The sequence below is a fragment of the Grus americana genome, chromosome 1 (genome assembly GCF_028858705.1).
Source record: "Grus americana isolate bGruAme1 chromosome 1, bGruAme1.mat, whole genome shotgun sequence".
NCBI lineage: Eukaryota > Metazoa > Chordata > Aves > Gruiformes > Gruidae > Grus > Grus americana.
Genome location: NC_072852.1, coordinates 159,859,684 through 159,876,486, shown reverse-complemented (window position 1 = coordinate 159,876,486; position 16,803 = coordinate 159,859,684). Strand labels below are relative to the sequence as shown.

Below are 16,803 nucleotides of genomic sequence, written 5' to 3'. Positions count from 1 at the left end.
TGGTTTTTACCTTGTGGCCAGTGGATCACTCCTAGTCTTAGAATCATAGAATCGCAGAATGGTTTGGGTTGGAAGGGACCTTAAAGACCATCTAGTTCCAACCCCCCTGCCATGGGCAGGGACACCCTCCACTAGACCAGGTTGCCCAAAGCCTCATCCAACCTGGTCTTGTCTTCTCCTGGGGTAGAAAAATTCACAACGGAGCTGAGAATTAGTTGAGGTTTCTTGTGAAAAGTGGTGGTGTTCTTTTGGATGCAAGGACCCACAGTTAAAGGAACATGACCAAGTTCTCTGGGGATCAAAATCAGTGCACTACAAGTTGCATGTCACCTTTTAAACCAGCAGAGAAATTAGCCTGGTGACACTGGAAAATAACTCTTGGGCCTAAAGCAGTAGTAACTGCAAGTGTAATAGTCCAAATCTACTGTAGGTTGTCTGAGCAATCATTCTGTCAGATTACACTCGGAAAAATGATGGTGTGAGAAATAAACATAGTTTAGATACATAATAAGATAGAACAGATGTATAAAATGCATCTCTAAAGAAATCCTTTAATGGCAATTGCAAATATATTTCCCATGGCATAAAAAAATGATTGTGAAGAGTAGGACTGATAAAATATTTATTCAAAGTCCGTTATCTTTGAGTTTCATTTGCATTTAAAGACATATTCCTAGCTTGCTTTCTCTACTGTTTTCATTATGATCTTTTGAAACAGTCCTTTAATTGTTATGTCAAAAATTGAGTCAGGAGCAGAGATGAAAATAGAGAGATCAATATACTCTGTGCTCTGAATGGCTCACAAAAACTTAGTCTAATTAAAAAAATAAATACTGAATCGCTTTAACCAACAACTTCAAAATATTGCCCCGAGGACAGAGGTAAAATCAAATTACGAAGTAGCAGCCAAAGCTCACACAGTAATAACTTTGGGGGGGGTGGTTATGAGTTGTTAACTGAGGTGTTCTAGTCCGATCTTCGTTTGGGTGATTGTATTTCACTGCCCTGTCAAGCATAATTGGATATGGTGATGTTCGTCACTTCATCCCCAGTCCCAAACCCACTGAATAACGTTGCTGTTCACTGGTAAATGACTCCCAGGACTCACTTCTTACCTGAACCTCTTGTTTGAGAGTTATGGCTTTGGGCTAAGGCAGCTCAGCCATAAATTGTCAAATGAGTATTTGACAATTATTAACTTTGTATCTGAGTGAAATATTTATAAATATAAGCCTGTTTTTGAAATAACTGCTCCAATTCACCAGCACACATAAGGGATATGTTTAACTTACATGAGTGCTTAAAGCTGAAAATAAGAGGATAGTCTTTGAGAGTTTTCTTTTTTCAATTTTTTACTATCCATGTGATCTTAAATTTTCTATTTTTTTCCTGTCTGCTCTTGATTTTATGAGTGATATGCAATGTCAGTTGAAAGAAAAATGTAGAAACAGTCCCTGGAGCAGAACTGGACCTTGCTTTCCTGACTTGTGGGTCACATCTGGGCTTAGAGAAGGAAGTAGATGTATTACTTGGTTCTGAGGAGATGCAGCAGCACAACTCTAAACACATACTTTGAACAAAGGAGGAGGATAGAATGTAAGTACCTTCGGAGTTAGATGACAGATGATCAGGTGCTCGTATTGCCGTTTTGGATTTAGGTGCTTCACTTCTGCCTAAGTGTCCTGTTTTGGGTATGTAAGTTTTTTATTGGCTCTAGCCCTTAGATATTAGCAAAGATTGTCACGTAAGGCTTGAATTATAGAACCACTAGTCTGTAATGTAAAAGAGCATTTCAAGTCCTACATGAATAGTGCTGCTAGTAGTCATAGATGCAGCAGCGTGTATTTCTGAATTACAAAGATGAGAGAATGTGTATCTATTGCTAATGTAGATACCCATCCTAATGCCATGAAATAATCCCTGGAAATTTAATGGTAGGAAACAGGTAGAATACTGGTGCTGTAGCTGCACTATTGCTGAGACTTTTGTGGTGATTTAGTATCCAGAATAATTAAGAAACATAATTAAAACATGTTTTATTACATATAATAAAATTTATAGAGTTTTTGTGGATTTGCATAATCTTGCCATCAGTCTTTTTTGTTAATTTTATTGCATCTGAAATAAAACCTAAGCTTCCTTAAACTAAGGAATGAAAAAGTGGAGCACAATTTTCCCTCTATTATTTAGTAGGTTTTTTACCAGCCCCGCCCTGAAGAAGACAGTAAGGATGAAGGATTAATTTTTCAAACAATTTTTTTCCAGGCAGGTATGTCAGTATTAATGTGCAGTGTAGCAGCTCACTTAGTTCTTACTGAATTGAAAGTTCTCCCTGAAGTATCTTGGTGTGGTGGGTTGACCCTGGCTGGGGGCCAGGTGCCCACCAGAGCCGCTCTCTCACTCCCCTTATTCACTAAACAGGGGAGAAAAGGCATAATGAAATGCTTGTGGGTCGAGATAAGGACAGGGAGAGATCACTCACTAATTATTGTCACGAGCAAAACAGACCAAACTTAGAGAGGGAATTCATCTAATTTATTACTAGGCAAAACAGAGTAGAGGAATGAGAAAATAAAATCAACTCTTAAAACACCTCCCCCCACCCCTCCCATCTTCCCGGGCTCGACTTCACTCCCAGCTTCAACCTTCCCCCCTCAGCGGCACAGGGGGACGGGGAATGGGGGTTATGGTCAGTTCATCTCACGGTGTTTCTGCCGCTTCTTCATCCTCGGGGGAGGACTCCTCTCATCGTTCCCCTGCTCCAGCATGGAGTCCCTCTCACGGGGTGCAGACCTTCAGGAGCAAACTGCTCCAGCGTGGGGTCCCCCACGGGGTCACAAGTCCTGCCAGCAAACCTGCCCTGGCGTGGGCTCCCCTCTTCACGGGTCCACCGGTCTGGCCAGGAACTTGCTCCAGCGTGGGCTTCCCACAGGCCACAGCCTCCTTCAGGTGCCTCCACCTGCTCCGGCGTGGGGTCCTCCACGGGCTGCAGGTGGAATCTCTACACCCCCTCATCCTTCCTCCATGGGCTGCAGGGGGACAGCCTGCTTCACCATGGTCTTCACCACGGGCTGCAGGGGGATCTCTGCTCCGGCGCCTGGAGCACCTCCTCCCCCTCCTTCTGCACTGACCTTGGTGTCTGCAGAGTTTCTTACGTCTTCTCACTCCTCTCTCTGGCTGCAAAAGCTCTCTCTCTCTAAGTGTTTTTCTTCTTCTTAAATATGTTATCACAGAGGCGCTGATTGGCTTGGCCTTGGCCAGCGGCGGGCCCGTCTTAGAGCTGGCTGGCATTGGCTCTGTCAGACACAGGGGGAGCTTCTAGCAGCTTCTCACAGAAGCCACCCCTGTAGCCCCCCCGCTACCAAAACCTTGCCACGCAAACCCAACACACTTGGGTGAGACCATGAACTTACTGAAATCAGTGGGACTACTGACAGAAACAAGTCCAGGACAAAAACAGATCCAGGATTTAAAGCCTCTCTATCTCTAACCTGAAGAGTAATGCTACTAAAACCCCTAAATCAGTTGCCAGGCTGTGTAATTGCCACGATGTGAGAGCAGAGCGTCTGGCAGAAAGACGTCCAGAAGAGACTATGACACAGTTTATGCACCATCTTTAATGGCTTGAGTTCTCATACATGTAGTCACTCCTTTCTCACAGCTTCCCCTCATGACCAACTAGACTCCTGCTTTGAATTTTGAGTTTGCCACAGCCTCACTAAGACATCTGGACTTGCCCAGGTTCAAGAGGCTTTATATGTTAACTTCTCTAAATCCATATTTCAATCCAGAGAGCTTTGTAACCTGAATCAAATCTCTGTAAAAAGGCTTTGGCTTCTTGAAAACATTTTTCTCCAGTTGTAGATGTCTTTGTGCTACCTGCTGTACAAAACAAAACAGAAAGATGCTGTGGCTTACCAACTAGTGTTTGGAAGCACTCCAAGGCAAATTAACAGACCAAGCTCTAACCAGTGCTTGCCCAACCATTAAAAAACTTTGTAAGCTGTGAAAGAATGCAGTTTGCTCTGCAATTTTCTCCCTATGAAATGCACAGACTAAACCCATTTTTGCAGTCAGTGGAAAATAAGACCTATCTAAATGTTCCGTATGGTTGTAGGTAGCCTCGCGGTGAACGAAAGGCCACTGTGCTCTGCTTTTTCTTCCATTTAAGTGAGTGCCAAAAGTAGTGCTGAGCTTGAAGGGAAGAGGAGTCAAACACGTATTATTCCCTGACCACCCAGGGGGGGAAAAACATTGGTGTCTAGAAATTAAACAGCATTTGCTTGACATTTCTGTAAATCAGTTCTACTCAATATTTTTTTTTCCTAGAAGGGGATGTGTTGTGCCCCAAATCAGACAGTACTTTTCAAAAAGTACTTCCTTACTGAACGTACTGAATAACTTACAAATTTGTAGTTAACCAAAACAAACCAGGCTGAAAAATAGTGCGTATCTTACAGGCATTGGGTTGCTATATAATTTGTACTACAGTTTTACCCATCTTTGTTGGCTTTTCTCTTTTTATAAGTCATTACCTTACGTACATCACCCAGGTCTCTAGTCAAAATAAACTCTGCAGGTTGCTTTTGCAAGCCTTGCGCGCTTCACGATCAATGGACTTGTTACTGTGGTTGTGAGAATCCTTTACCCTAGCAAGTTACCTTAGCAAGACATGAAGACATCTTGGCAGTCACCTGTGGCCAGTGCAGTTCATTGCAACCTTCATTAGTTGGACATCTGCGTAACTCTTCTCCTCGGACAGTGAACTCCAGGACAGTTGAACCAAACTTCTCTTTGAAAGATGATTAAAGACTTGGTCGTGGTGATATCATTACCACTACCTACTTTCCAATTGTAAGAACAGGAAGAGGGCAAGTGGCTACTTACGAGGCAGCATATATTTATTTTCAGAATACTGAGCCACCCTAGCCATTTTGTCTATGACACAACTGAAATCTCAGGGCAAACAAATATTATAGTTAAATGTAGGTAACGGAGGTTCAAAGTGGCAGTGCACTTTGTCTCGCCTGCTACTGCTGAGCCTGCTCCGTCGCCTTTTCCTGCATGCATCATATAACAGCTGTCACTAAAAGTTGATTGCGCCTTTTGTTTGTTTGTTTGTTTGTTTTGGTTGGTTTTTGTGTTTGGGGTTGGTTTTGGTGGTGAGGTTTTTTTGAGGGGGGTGTATTATTTTTAAAAACAAAACCCCAAACCCCTCCTATTTTGCAACCTTCTTGCTTGTTCTCTACTATACGATGAAGAGGGAATTGCATAGTTCTTGTCAGTAGTGACATTTTTATTATTATATAATAAACAGGTCAAATGTATCTTGCCCAGTTAAAACACTTATAGAAATAAAATGTGTGGGGGTTTTTTATTAATACATGTTAAAACCCACTGTATTGTATAATGGTATTAGTCATGTTTAACCACACTGTGTGTACACAGCTGATAAGATATATTTTTTCATACTTCAGATCATATTCCATATTTCAGGGGTATGATTTTGTAAACACTTAGGCATGTGATTTGCCTTATACTAACAACAAGTCCTGATGGCTACTGTTGGCCAGGTTACATGTGAAAAGTTAGGCAAAAGCTTGCGGGATTGGGACACATTTCAGAAAACAAGTAGTTGCTTTTTCTTGTGCAGATTTTTTTTCATGCTCTTTTTCAACTGATTTTATCAGAGAGATATATATTACTCCAGTAGGACCTGCTGGTGTTTCGAGACAAAAAGCAAGTTGCTAGTGACATAACTAAACCATTTTCACAAAGTTGCAAACGTTGTGGCAGGAACCTGTTTCTAACCAACCCGCAGATGAGTTGAAGCAGTGGTATGTGTTGTACGTATGTTCCACACGTGGTACTCCAGGCAGTTCTCCCTGGGTTTTTCATTAAATAGCAGATATAAAGTAAATGTTTGAAGTATAAGTTGACCGTATTTGAAGCATAAGAGTGATGAAAGTGATGCATTATGTCACTGTAGCATATTGACATTATCAATTATGTGTTATTAAACAGCTTAGCTAACTGAATGATTTACCTTGTGTTTAACTGCCTTTTTCAATTAAAGGTAGCAAATGCTGTAGAACTGGGGCACAGTCATAGAAACCATATATTTTCTCCTGTTAACACCAGCGCTGCTGACATGCAAGTGATGGGAGTGTTGGCATTTTGCTGCAGGCTCTAATGGGCTAGTTTAAATGGTCTAAAAAAAGTGATTAATGATTAGGAACAGGACTGTTACACAGCTTCGCAGCTCTTTTCCTCAATGCGTTTCCATTTATGTCAACTAGCGCACACTTGGGAGGTGTTATTTCAAAGTAGTCAGCGCAGGGTTGTGGGGTTTTTTTCTACTGCCATTTGTTTCTATTTCATAGGTCCCTTTGGTTGGCCAGATACAGCTAGGGTTTCCTTAAAGTTGTAAGCTTCAGTGATAAAGGAGGATAATCCCCAGGCTTTGTGTGTCCAGTGACCAAAATCTAAACTGTTGAACCCTACTGTCATTTCAGAACAGGGAACGCTGTCTTTAACACCCTTCATCTTACTCCTGTTTGGTGTGTTCTGTTGGAAATAATTTTAAGGTTCTTCCAAAATAATTGAAGCACTTCATCAAACAATAAGTGATTCCCTTCTGCTATTCACTTGATTTTGAAGCGAGCAATAATTTGTACATTAGCACTGTTTGTTTGTAATGGGTAACTGTCCACCCTAAGCCCTCCCTTGTATACATGGATACACCTATGCATATATGTATTTGTTATGTGTATTACTTTGGTAACTGAGGTCAATAAGCACTACTGCAATACTTTACAACCCACACCCCTAAGTAATAATTAGCTGCCATTAGTAGGAAAAATGAGTAGTTCCAAAAGAAAATTAAAAACAAGATTGAAAAATCCAGCATCTCACTTTTTAATGAATCTTAGGACAGTGAGATAGCTAGTATATATAATGCATTCTCTTTGCTCTTTTAAGCTAAGGCAGTATCAAATGCTGAAGAATAGTGGGGATTGAACATGCAAGGGGAAAATAACTTGTGTTTTTCAGAAGTTTATTTCACGTTGCTAAGATCTTGGAGCTCGTGGCTGAAAGTCAGCATTTGCTCTTACGTATCGTGTTGTGAGGGGAACATATTTTCTTAGAATAGGACATGGAGTAGTATTTTAGTTGCTAGCATTTTATCTTGGCATTTTGTTAGTGATCAAAGTATGAAGCTAAGTCCTGGCTGTGTGCAAGTTCAACCAAGTTTTCTGAACAAGGAGCTTAAGAAAAAGTTTCTGTAATAATTTGGGGGCAGAGGGGAGGTGATTTAGAGTGCAGTGGCGTTGGCTCCAGCATGTATACTAGAGCCACTTTTCTGCACAATAGTTATGCCAAACAGATTTGCAGTGTTTGTAGGGGAAGAAGCATGGCTCAAAGGTGAGCATGGCCCCCAGTTGCCTTGTCCTTGAATGTGGCGCTGAAGATGGCATCGTAGCTTGTCTTCCGTTCCTAATGCTATTTTTAGTCACCTTTGCCAGGAAACCAAGGCCGGGGCAGGCGTGCTGGATGTCTGTCGTGGGTGCTTGTCCCGCAGCTCCCCCGTAGCTTTGACTCAGTTGATGGGCTTCAGCCAAGTGTAGCACAGGGAGAAGGGTCCTAAAAGCATTATGGTCCTTCCCATTCTGTGAATAAAAGGTGCCCAGCTAGAGGAGAAAGCTGCAACTCTGTGTGGTAGGGAGCATGGGCAGAGGGCTTGGTCAAACTCACCGTTTAGTTAAGGCGAGGGAATCTACACTGGGCAGTGCAGTTAATGAACGCCCCCGCAGCTGTAATGCTGTTTTAGAGATGAGAGCCAGCTTCAGAGCCCACCTGTGAGACAGCGGGCTTCATTCGTCCTGGTGCTGCCACAGCTACTTGTTACTTTGAGAGAGTCTCCTCTCCTGCGTCCGCAGTACGTGGAGGGGGATTTTTTTGTCTCTGTATGTGCACGAGCTAGAATACATGTAGTTGTTACTACTGGTGTGTAAAGCTGCTTCCCTTCTTCCTCCCTTATTACAACATTTAACTTCTCAGCAGCCAGTTGAATGTCTTGGGTTGGTTTTTTTTTTAGCACAGACACAGTTTCTGTTTAAAGGTCTGCATTTCTAGTCCCCAGGTGGGTCAGGGGAACATCTGCTCCGGATAGTTTGCAAGTGTTACTTATTAACTCAGGCCCCCAGAATCTGGGCAGTGTGATGTCTATTCCCAGGGCGTGCTTAGCCTGCTACTTGTCTTCTGGTGGTGTGTGCTGAGGTTCATTACGCACATTTATTCTTCAGTTTTCTGCTTGGCTCGGATTTGCTACTAAGATTCTGTTCTGAAACCATGATGTAAAATATACATATATTTTCTTTTTTTTTTTTTTTTTTTTTCCCCTGAAGCATCAGTGCAGCACTTTTCCCCCTGTAGTTCCTAGTGGTACTGCTTGTGGGCAGGTTTCAAAGGAACCTCATCTCCATATGGTTTTACTCGATAATCCTTTATCCACCATCTTCAGCTCTCATTCCGTTGCTTTCTTGCCCGTGGCTACGTTTCTATCTCTGCATCAATTAGCACAGTGATTTATACAACAAGCAAGCAGTTTAGAGGTAATGGTACACAATTAACATCTCATTCCACCATAAAGGGTATGCTAAATACCCCAGTCACTGCTTTCTCTGCCTGGAATTGAAATAAGTGTTTGTCCTAATTCATATGCTATCTGATGTGAAGTGGGCCTGCTTTGTACGGCACTACACCATTAATCTAATTATAGATAGCTGCAAATGAAGTGCTGTCTGAGCACAGAGACTGAAGAAAATAGCGCTTTTGTCATTTAGCATGACTCTGTGAAGCAAGATCGCACTTTACATGGCAGCATGGCAAAATGGAAATCTGAATAATATTGCTGCCTGTTGCATCTTTTCTAATTACAACGGCATTGTAAACACAACTGGGCGCTGATATAAATAGAGCTGTAGATACGCTGTCATGTGGGTTGTAGGAGAAAATCCTCAGTAGTGCTGTTGTATTAAATGATGCATCCTGATTGACAGCTACCTTGAGACTGCGCTGATGGAGTTGTCAAAGCATTATGCGAACAGGCTGCTCCAGCCGCTGCAGCTCCAGCCGGCTCCTCCGCTCCCTCCCCGCTCGTTTCACCTTGCTCGGCTGCGTGCTGGCTCCAGGAGAAGGACACCTCCAAAGCTTGCAGTCTGTGCCTCTCGGATTCTGCCTGCTCAGCCTTAGTCTGAAGCGGAGGGGAATACGGTTTTTACGTGGCTTTTAACCCGTGTTAGGGTGCTGGAGAGTGTTAATTATGTATCACACGAGGAATGGAAAGTGGGAAATGTGGCTGAATTACAATTCTAATTAAGTTTCTGCTGCTGGAGTGTGTGCTATGTGGTGGTGAGGCTTCTCTCTTTTTTTTTTTTTTCCCTTTTGCTGCTACTAAAGGCTCATGATTTTTGTGGCTGTTTTGGCTTGGGGTGGTTTGGTTTGGTTTGGGTTTTTTTAACCGTCTCCATGGCAGGGTGAGTGGTTGCTCCTCCATTAGACTAAAAGTGCCGTTATTTTGTGCAGGTGTTAATGCCAGCCCTCACCACCACCCTGTGGAAGTAAATTAGCTCTGGAACTCAGAGCTCGGAAAAAAGCCTCTGTGATTTGCAAAATGTCATGCATCTCCTTGTTGAGTAAGAAATCCTTGATTCTGAAAGAAGGTGCTGCCTGACACCTTCAAGTAATGGGGAATAAATACATCATTTTCCTGTTCAGATGTCGTGGTGGAAATCTAAGCAACGGTATGGTCGCGATGTTAAAATGTAAAACGGTTAATAAAAAAGGTAGCGTGCTTATTGTATTCAGCATGGGAACATCGCTTAGCATTGCTCTGAATGAATACTGAATAACATACTGCTTGTGAATCTACGATGGTCAAACTGCAGGTGACAACAGTTAAGTTACTTGAGGCAGGATGAGGATTAGGAATGTTAGAGGGAAGTTATGTGACCACAGTTAATAAATTTCACTGATTCCAAAAAGGAGCCTGTAAGGTTAGTGAAAATAATGAGGACGCCCAGCAGACAGTTTCTCTGCTGAAATCTGAGCTACATGAGATTTTCACCCTTCTGACCACAAGAATGACAGGCGTTTGAAAAGCCCGGGTGAACATTTAGGTAAAGCATACTGAAAATCCACATCTGGTCAGCAGTCCAAACACTGCCGTAAGTAACATACGGGTAGTGATACATTAGATTGCTCTATAAAATCTCCAATGGAGTTTGAACATTTACAGCTTCTGGGGACATGAGTTTCAGGCGTACAGGGAAGATCATATTTAACGTGAGATGCAACAGAGTGCAGTTTTCAGCATTTTACTGAAGGTTCACAATATTCTGTTGTACACAGCGAGGGAACCGTATCTGCAAACTGCAGAACTTGTTTTTAAGCAAAGATAGGGTCAGATGTGCCCTGGCCACTTTTTTTGTAGCAGCTGGTCTACTTCTCGCCTACTGCCTTGGGGGATCAGTACAGTATATATCTACAAAAACCCTCCACAAAACCCAAGGTACAATTTTCACTGCATTTGCGTCCCCCTGTTCCCCCCTTACTCCTTTGCACTGCTATTATTACACCTTTTTGTTTTCTTCTTTTTTGTCACGGAGATTTGGTTGTAAGAGGTAGTTTTGCATTACATAAACATCCAATTCATTTAGTGGGAGAGGTAGGACAGGATACTGTTACCGTTAGAAAACTATTAAGTAACATCATGTTTCCCTACTATAATTTTTGTCAGCTGATTGTGGACTCCAACAGTCTTGTGGAAAAGAAACACCTGTTTTCTGTGCCATCAAAAGCTGTACGGCTCCTTTCGGGTACCTCTTTTATTGACTTGACTTTGGCTGGCAGAATTAGGCTCTGAAACCCTGCGGAGTGGAACGGTGGCTGGTGACAACTACTCATCAGCGCAGATCTGATGGCTAGCAGATTTTCTTGCTCTGAGAGTCCAATCCCACAATCTATTTATGACTCCAACAGATGTTTCTTCTGGTTTAGGCCTGTGGAAACCTTCTGGTCTCTTATTTATAACCCAAACTTCACAGCCTTCCCCAATTTACGCCCCTTCCTTCTCCCATCTCCTCCGGAGGATAAAGGAAGAAAACCCAAATCTTGGCCATGCTCCATTAGTAGCATATCAAAACTTCTGCTTCGTACGTTCAGCTCTGTCCTCGCCGAACCAAAGGCATAGCGGCAGTGTTAATCACGTAATGAAAAAAATCTGGTATATTCTTAGTTGTCTTGGTTGTAGCAGCACTGGCAGGCGTTGCACCTCCCTTAGGTGAACAGCCCCCCCCTGCACCCCCTTGCACAGCTCATCCCCGAGGGATAAGACCCAGCGTTACAAAGAGATGCTTATGCGTGTATTTAGTGGGGTCCAGCCAGCAGCAGAAATACATCAAAGGTAATCTTAAAGAAGGAACCTTTCTTTGCGGCTTTGTCTTTTTATATTCTGAAAGGTCATTTGTGAACCAACTGTGCCAAAAAAGGCTTTTCCCCAGAAGTTTACTGTTGTTATTTTTTACTTTTTGATTACAGTAACTTGCTTATCCCCCAAACAGACTAAAGAACAATAAACAAATACAAAAGGAAAAGGAACAGCTCATCAATAACAAAGACCTGCGTTTTAAAGCTTTGAGTGTACTGACTCTTACATCTCACTCCAAGAAAAGCAGGAGTCCTGCAGAGAAAGGAATCCAAAAGATATGAAAATTATAAAGATACTGAAAACAATGTTGGGTAGGGATATTTTAACTTGGTGTGGAGAACTGAGCTTTAAAGTGCAGCGTACTGAGGAACAAGCTTTTTTCCACAGTGCTGTACGTTGTGGAGTGCATAGGGAATTCTGTGTTTCGGTCCCTGCGAAATACTCTGACCTAGATGAACACAGAAGGTCTAGCTTTCACTTCTAGTTAGAATTTGGAAATTGGGCAGCTTGGAAGTGTTGTGTGTGGCTTAAAAAACTAAAAATGGCACCTAAACATAATCCTTTGAAATTGTATCAAAATAGTCCCTTGCAAGAGGCAACGATACAGTCCGCAAATCTAACTTATTTCTGTGTTCTTCCTTTTTTTTTTTTATTTTTGTATTTTCAAACTCTGAGTACAAAGAAGACACTAACCATAGATACTGAAACTGTGCAATTTGGTGTAATTATATTCCCCCCCATAGATTTAATGAAGGACTTTTAAGTACAATTTATCTTTGATAAATAGTCCCTCTGCACAGAATGTTTATTAGATTGACAGCAGAATACACTCTACAAGCTTTTTTTCCTTGCCACTTATGACTCAGATGAATTTTAATAGGAGTAAAAAGCTTTTATTTGCACAGTAATTTCACTTAAGGATCATATCCTTCAGAAACTGGCAGACACTTATATGTCTTGATTGCAAAACAGACACTCAAGAGTAAAGAAACATGCATAAGATGTTATTATTTGACTTGTCACACTGCTGCAATTCTATTTGCAACTTATGTCATCAAATCTCCTATAGGCATCACCTCCCCTCTCCCGTGAATACGTGCACGCGTACGCACACACACGCACGCACGCTTTACTTTCAGAAAGAAAAAGCGCAAGGAGCACACCGCACTGAATGTAGTTGCTTGTGCTGGGAGAGAGCTAGCTGTATTTTGGGTTGGAAAAATGTGAATGCCACAGCCTTAATTGTCATGATGATGCCTGCAGGAGGCTTGATGTCAAAGCAGCTTTTTGCATACAAAATGGTGTTGGTTTCCCTGTGCCCCATCAATTGTAACCAAGGCACACGTTTGGGAATGGGTTCCCAAATCTTTGGGTGCCACTTAGAGCTTCTGGGCATATTGTTGTGGCATTTGATTACATTTACTGGGGTGGTGGTGGAGGATCGGTTCATTTAACCATTTGCTTGTGTTTCTGATTAGAAACTAGTATTTCTAACGGAACGGCTGCACTGTTCATTGTACGCAACCTTGTGTGCCCAAACGCCATTGATGGAGGATGATAATCCTCTCTTACGTTGTTTTAGTTTGGCTTTGAAAGCTGCTTTTTAAAGATGTCATTGCAGAGTTAATCACCTTTTGCATGCATTTCTGAATACCTTGTTCTACTCTCTACAGAAGCAGAAGGTAGAGTCCCCCTTTACCTTCACCATAAGGATATCGGATTTTTTCTGTCTGTGTAAAAATGAAAAGTAAAGACATTTTATTGCTAATAAAACAATAGCTAATTGTTTTGGAGGAAAACATACTGTTCAAAGCAAGGTGTTGAACTTTACATCAGCAAAATATGCATTTGAATTGTAAATGTGGTTCACCCAATGCTTATTATTAATACCTTTGTTTAAATTATTGATGAAGTGTGGTGCTGGTCTCCACTCAGTTGGCCTTGGTGAGGCGGAGGAGTTTCACGCAGAGACCTGCTGCCATCTACTGGCTTTCTTGCATTCATTTTCAAGTGCACTGGGACAAACGTGAAGGCCATCTGTCTAAGTGCAATGAATTATCTCTCAAAGTGATTACAAGTTTTTTTTTAAAAACCTGAAAGCCTGGAGCTGAAATCGCTGCACGCACTTACACGTTTTCAGAAAGATTTTGTTTAAAGGGATGCTCTCAGGTACTTGAGGTTCATTGTGTTCTTTGCCATTTCTAATTGCTATAAAACGTACTAGAGAAACCATTTCTTTTTTTTTTTTTTCTCAAGGTAGATAACAGCTGCTGAACAGTTTTTATTACAGAAAAAAAATATATTCAGGTGATATATTTCCAAAATGTTTCACCATTCTGCCTCTGCATGCAAAAATGGAAGTGAAATTGTTTAACATGTTCTAATTGCAAAATCTGAACAAGTTATTCATTTCAAACATTAAATACATGATTGAAAGAAGTGTTTAAAAAGTAAACACTCAGTTTTACTGTATGTAATGTAAGTAAACATTAAAGTTTCAAATCAGTCATGTCATTGGAAATCTGGCAGACTTTCCCAAAAGGTTAATTTCCAATTCAGTACAGCACTGGAAACAAATCCCTCAATATTCTGTATCCACTAAAGATAATGTGCAGTAAGCATAAGGATATTGCTCTTTTAAAAATTTGTATCTCCCCTCTCTACCCTCTATTTTTGAAATGAATCCGACATTTCTTTACTGTACTCGATTATTTCCTTTTATGTGCTCCTTGCTGCAAATTGGGGTTGTGTTATTTTTCTTTCTACATCCTGAAAATGAAACTCTGAATAAGGATTTCAAACAGTATTTTTTAGACACTCCTGGAAGAATAGATAACAGATGTATTATACAAAAACATGCCATAAAATAGTGCAGATTATTGACTGGAATTCACCAAGGTGTAGTTTTCTAAAACATTCCTCTTCCTATTCTTTAGTACAAATTACAAATACTGACGAAGGTTGCTGCAGAGCTGAGCAAGTACATGCCAGAGAAAGCAGCAGAGGACACCTCCAGCATTTTGAGATCTCCCATGCCTGGAGCAGTGGTGGCAGTTTCTGTCAAGCCTGGGGACATGGTAAGAAATGTGATTTATGTATCTGCATTTTCATTATATATTCCACACAAATTTCTCCTTGGTGCAACTGAAACCACAGGTCACAGTTGCTTTTTTTTTTTTTTTTAACCTCACCTGTAGAATAAAGTGTGCTGAAGGATGTGTGCTGCTTTTCATTTAAATTATAAAAACTAATAAGCACAATTCAAATTAAACTGGCTGTAAAAAGAACATTCTTAGCTGGGTGCAAGAAACTCAATGAAAAGCTTGGGTTTTTTGGTCACAAATGCCTTGGTGGGGGGGAGGGGGGGAAGTGTTTGTGTGTGAATATGTGCATGTAAATATATGTAAGTATATTTATGCTATTAGTGCAAGCAGGAGAGAATTGTTGATTTTTCTGCCCTAAAGCGATGAAAATATTACTAAGCACAAGGGGGACAGGATAGTTACCTAACTGTCTTGTGTGTCCTGTCCGTGTCTGTTCCATCCCTGTCCCCTGTTTTTTTTAAGAATACTCATGTTAGCATTTTGCATCACATATGACTTTCCTGAATTGGGAATTCCATGCTGGGAATTCCCAGTCTCTTATGGGAATCCTCTTGTCCTGCAGACGGAATAAACGACACACAAAAGGGCAACAGAACGTGCCATTGCTGTCCTGGGGATTTCCAGTGCTTCTTACCTCACATTGAGCTGGAAACGAATGTAACTTAACATATAAATACTCACTTGAACTCAGCTTTATGTGAAACTCTACCACATTGTATCATATGTTATTTCTAAGGTCAGGGCCCTTATCTCTTATAACCACTTAAAGCAATAGAATGATGCAGTCCAGGAATATTTGAATCGGAATGTGCAGATTAATTTTAAAGTACTCTTGTCAGTTAAATGATGCCATAAACATGTCTGTGGCACTTCGATACAAACAGAAAGCTTTAGTCACAGAGTTCAGAATTTATGGCAATAAAACCTAGATTTTCTTGAGAGATGATGTAGAAGTGGGATCGAGATCTCAAGTCCAAAATTAGCACTGCACTTACTATGTGACGATCATCAGTCGTGCTGGTAAAGAGATTTGTTTGCCTACATTTTGCTATGATGCCATTTTTGATTTTAGAATATATGGATATTTCTAACTATTTACAGAGAGAAGGGAGTCATCGTGTTAATATGAAAGATCTGTAGGTGCAAATGTTTATATTAATGAAATAAAGACATTTCTGAGAAAACAGAACTAAGTACAGCTGAGTGAAAATTAGCAAGAGAGAAATTCTTTTAGCTTCTACACTTAGCTTTCTGGTTTTGTGATCTATACGTGCACACACACTGTCTGTACCTTTAAAACCAGCAGTATTCAATTAGAATTAATCACTAGGTCATCGCCTGGATAGAGAAATCTCTGATTTCTGTGTCTGGGCAGTAAGAGTGGTTGAATGAGGGAGCTCTTAAGCAAATACTTTTTTTGCAAAGAACAAAAGGAAATGTTTTTTAAGGCAAGGATTTTAAGCCTTATTTAATTTGTTTAAAATTTTTTGGAGAAGTTAATTCTGTGAAATGTTATCAGCCTTCTGGTCTTGAAGAATAGTTCTTGTTGTCTTGAAGGAATAGAACCAGTGGAGAATGAGGCCAGAGCCAAAGAGATTTTAAGTAAATAAATAAATAAATGAACCTCCCTCCACAAATCCACAAGTGGTGCAGTGCATCAGAGCACAAGTTGTTAAATAATGTCTGGAGATTTTATTTTTCTTTCTCCTTTCCTGCAGCTTTTTGCTGGAGGCACTGAGTGGCAGAACATTTGAACGGCATAATCTACGTTCTGCTGACCTGAGCTTGTCAATGCTAATTGTGTGGCTTTAATTGCAAAAACACATTTGCGTTATTGAAAAGGGTTTCACTTAAATCCTTCCTTTTCAGGACTAGTGTCAAAACGTTAAAAAAAAAAAAAAAAAAAGCGAGCCAGCGAGCGAGATGAGGGTAGCATCAGCTATCGGCACTGAATAAGCAGTGGGATGGTGTGATTCAGATTACACGTCTTGGCTGTCCGTCACAAACCAGCTCACCCACTACAGCTGTTCAAGGCATGATGGGCAGGGAACTGTAGCTCCCTGATAAATACAGCTCTTTTTGTTGCACTGCTTGGGAAAAGTCTGATTTCTTTAGCTTGCTGGAGAAATGGGAATTTAAGTAGCTCCTATTCTGTAGAGCGAACGCTGGGTTTGGCAGCTCGGATTTGCAACGGTGTGTGAAAACAGC

General features: G+C 41.1%; 1 protein-coding gene across 2 annotated transcripts in view; it reads left to right on the top strand.

Annotated features, from left to right (window-relative positions):
* The window catches only part of PCCA (propionyl-CoA carboxylase subunit alpha), a 299,061-nt gene that overhangs the window by 268,089 nt on the left and 14,169 nt on the right, over positions 1 to 16,803 (top strand). The window contains exon 22 of one of the 2 annotated variants that reach the window (XM_054821090.1): positions 14,428 to 14,568. In XM_054821090.1, coding sequence (XP_054677065.1) covers positions 14,428 to 14,568 — 141 coding nt within the window. Of the gene's footprint in view, positions 1 to 14,427; positions 14,569 to 16,803 lie in introns of those variants that run through there. The other variant, XM_054821100.1, reaches the window with a different exon arrangement.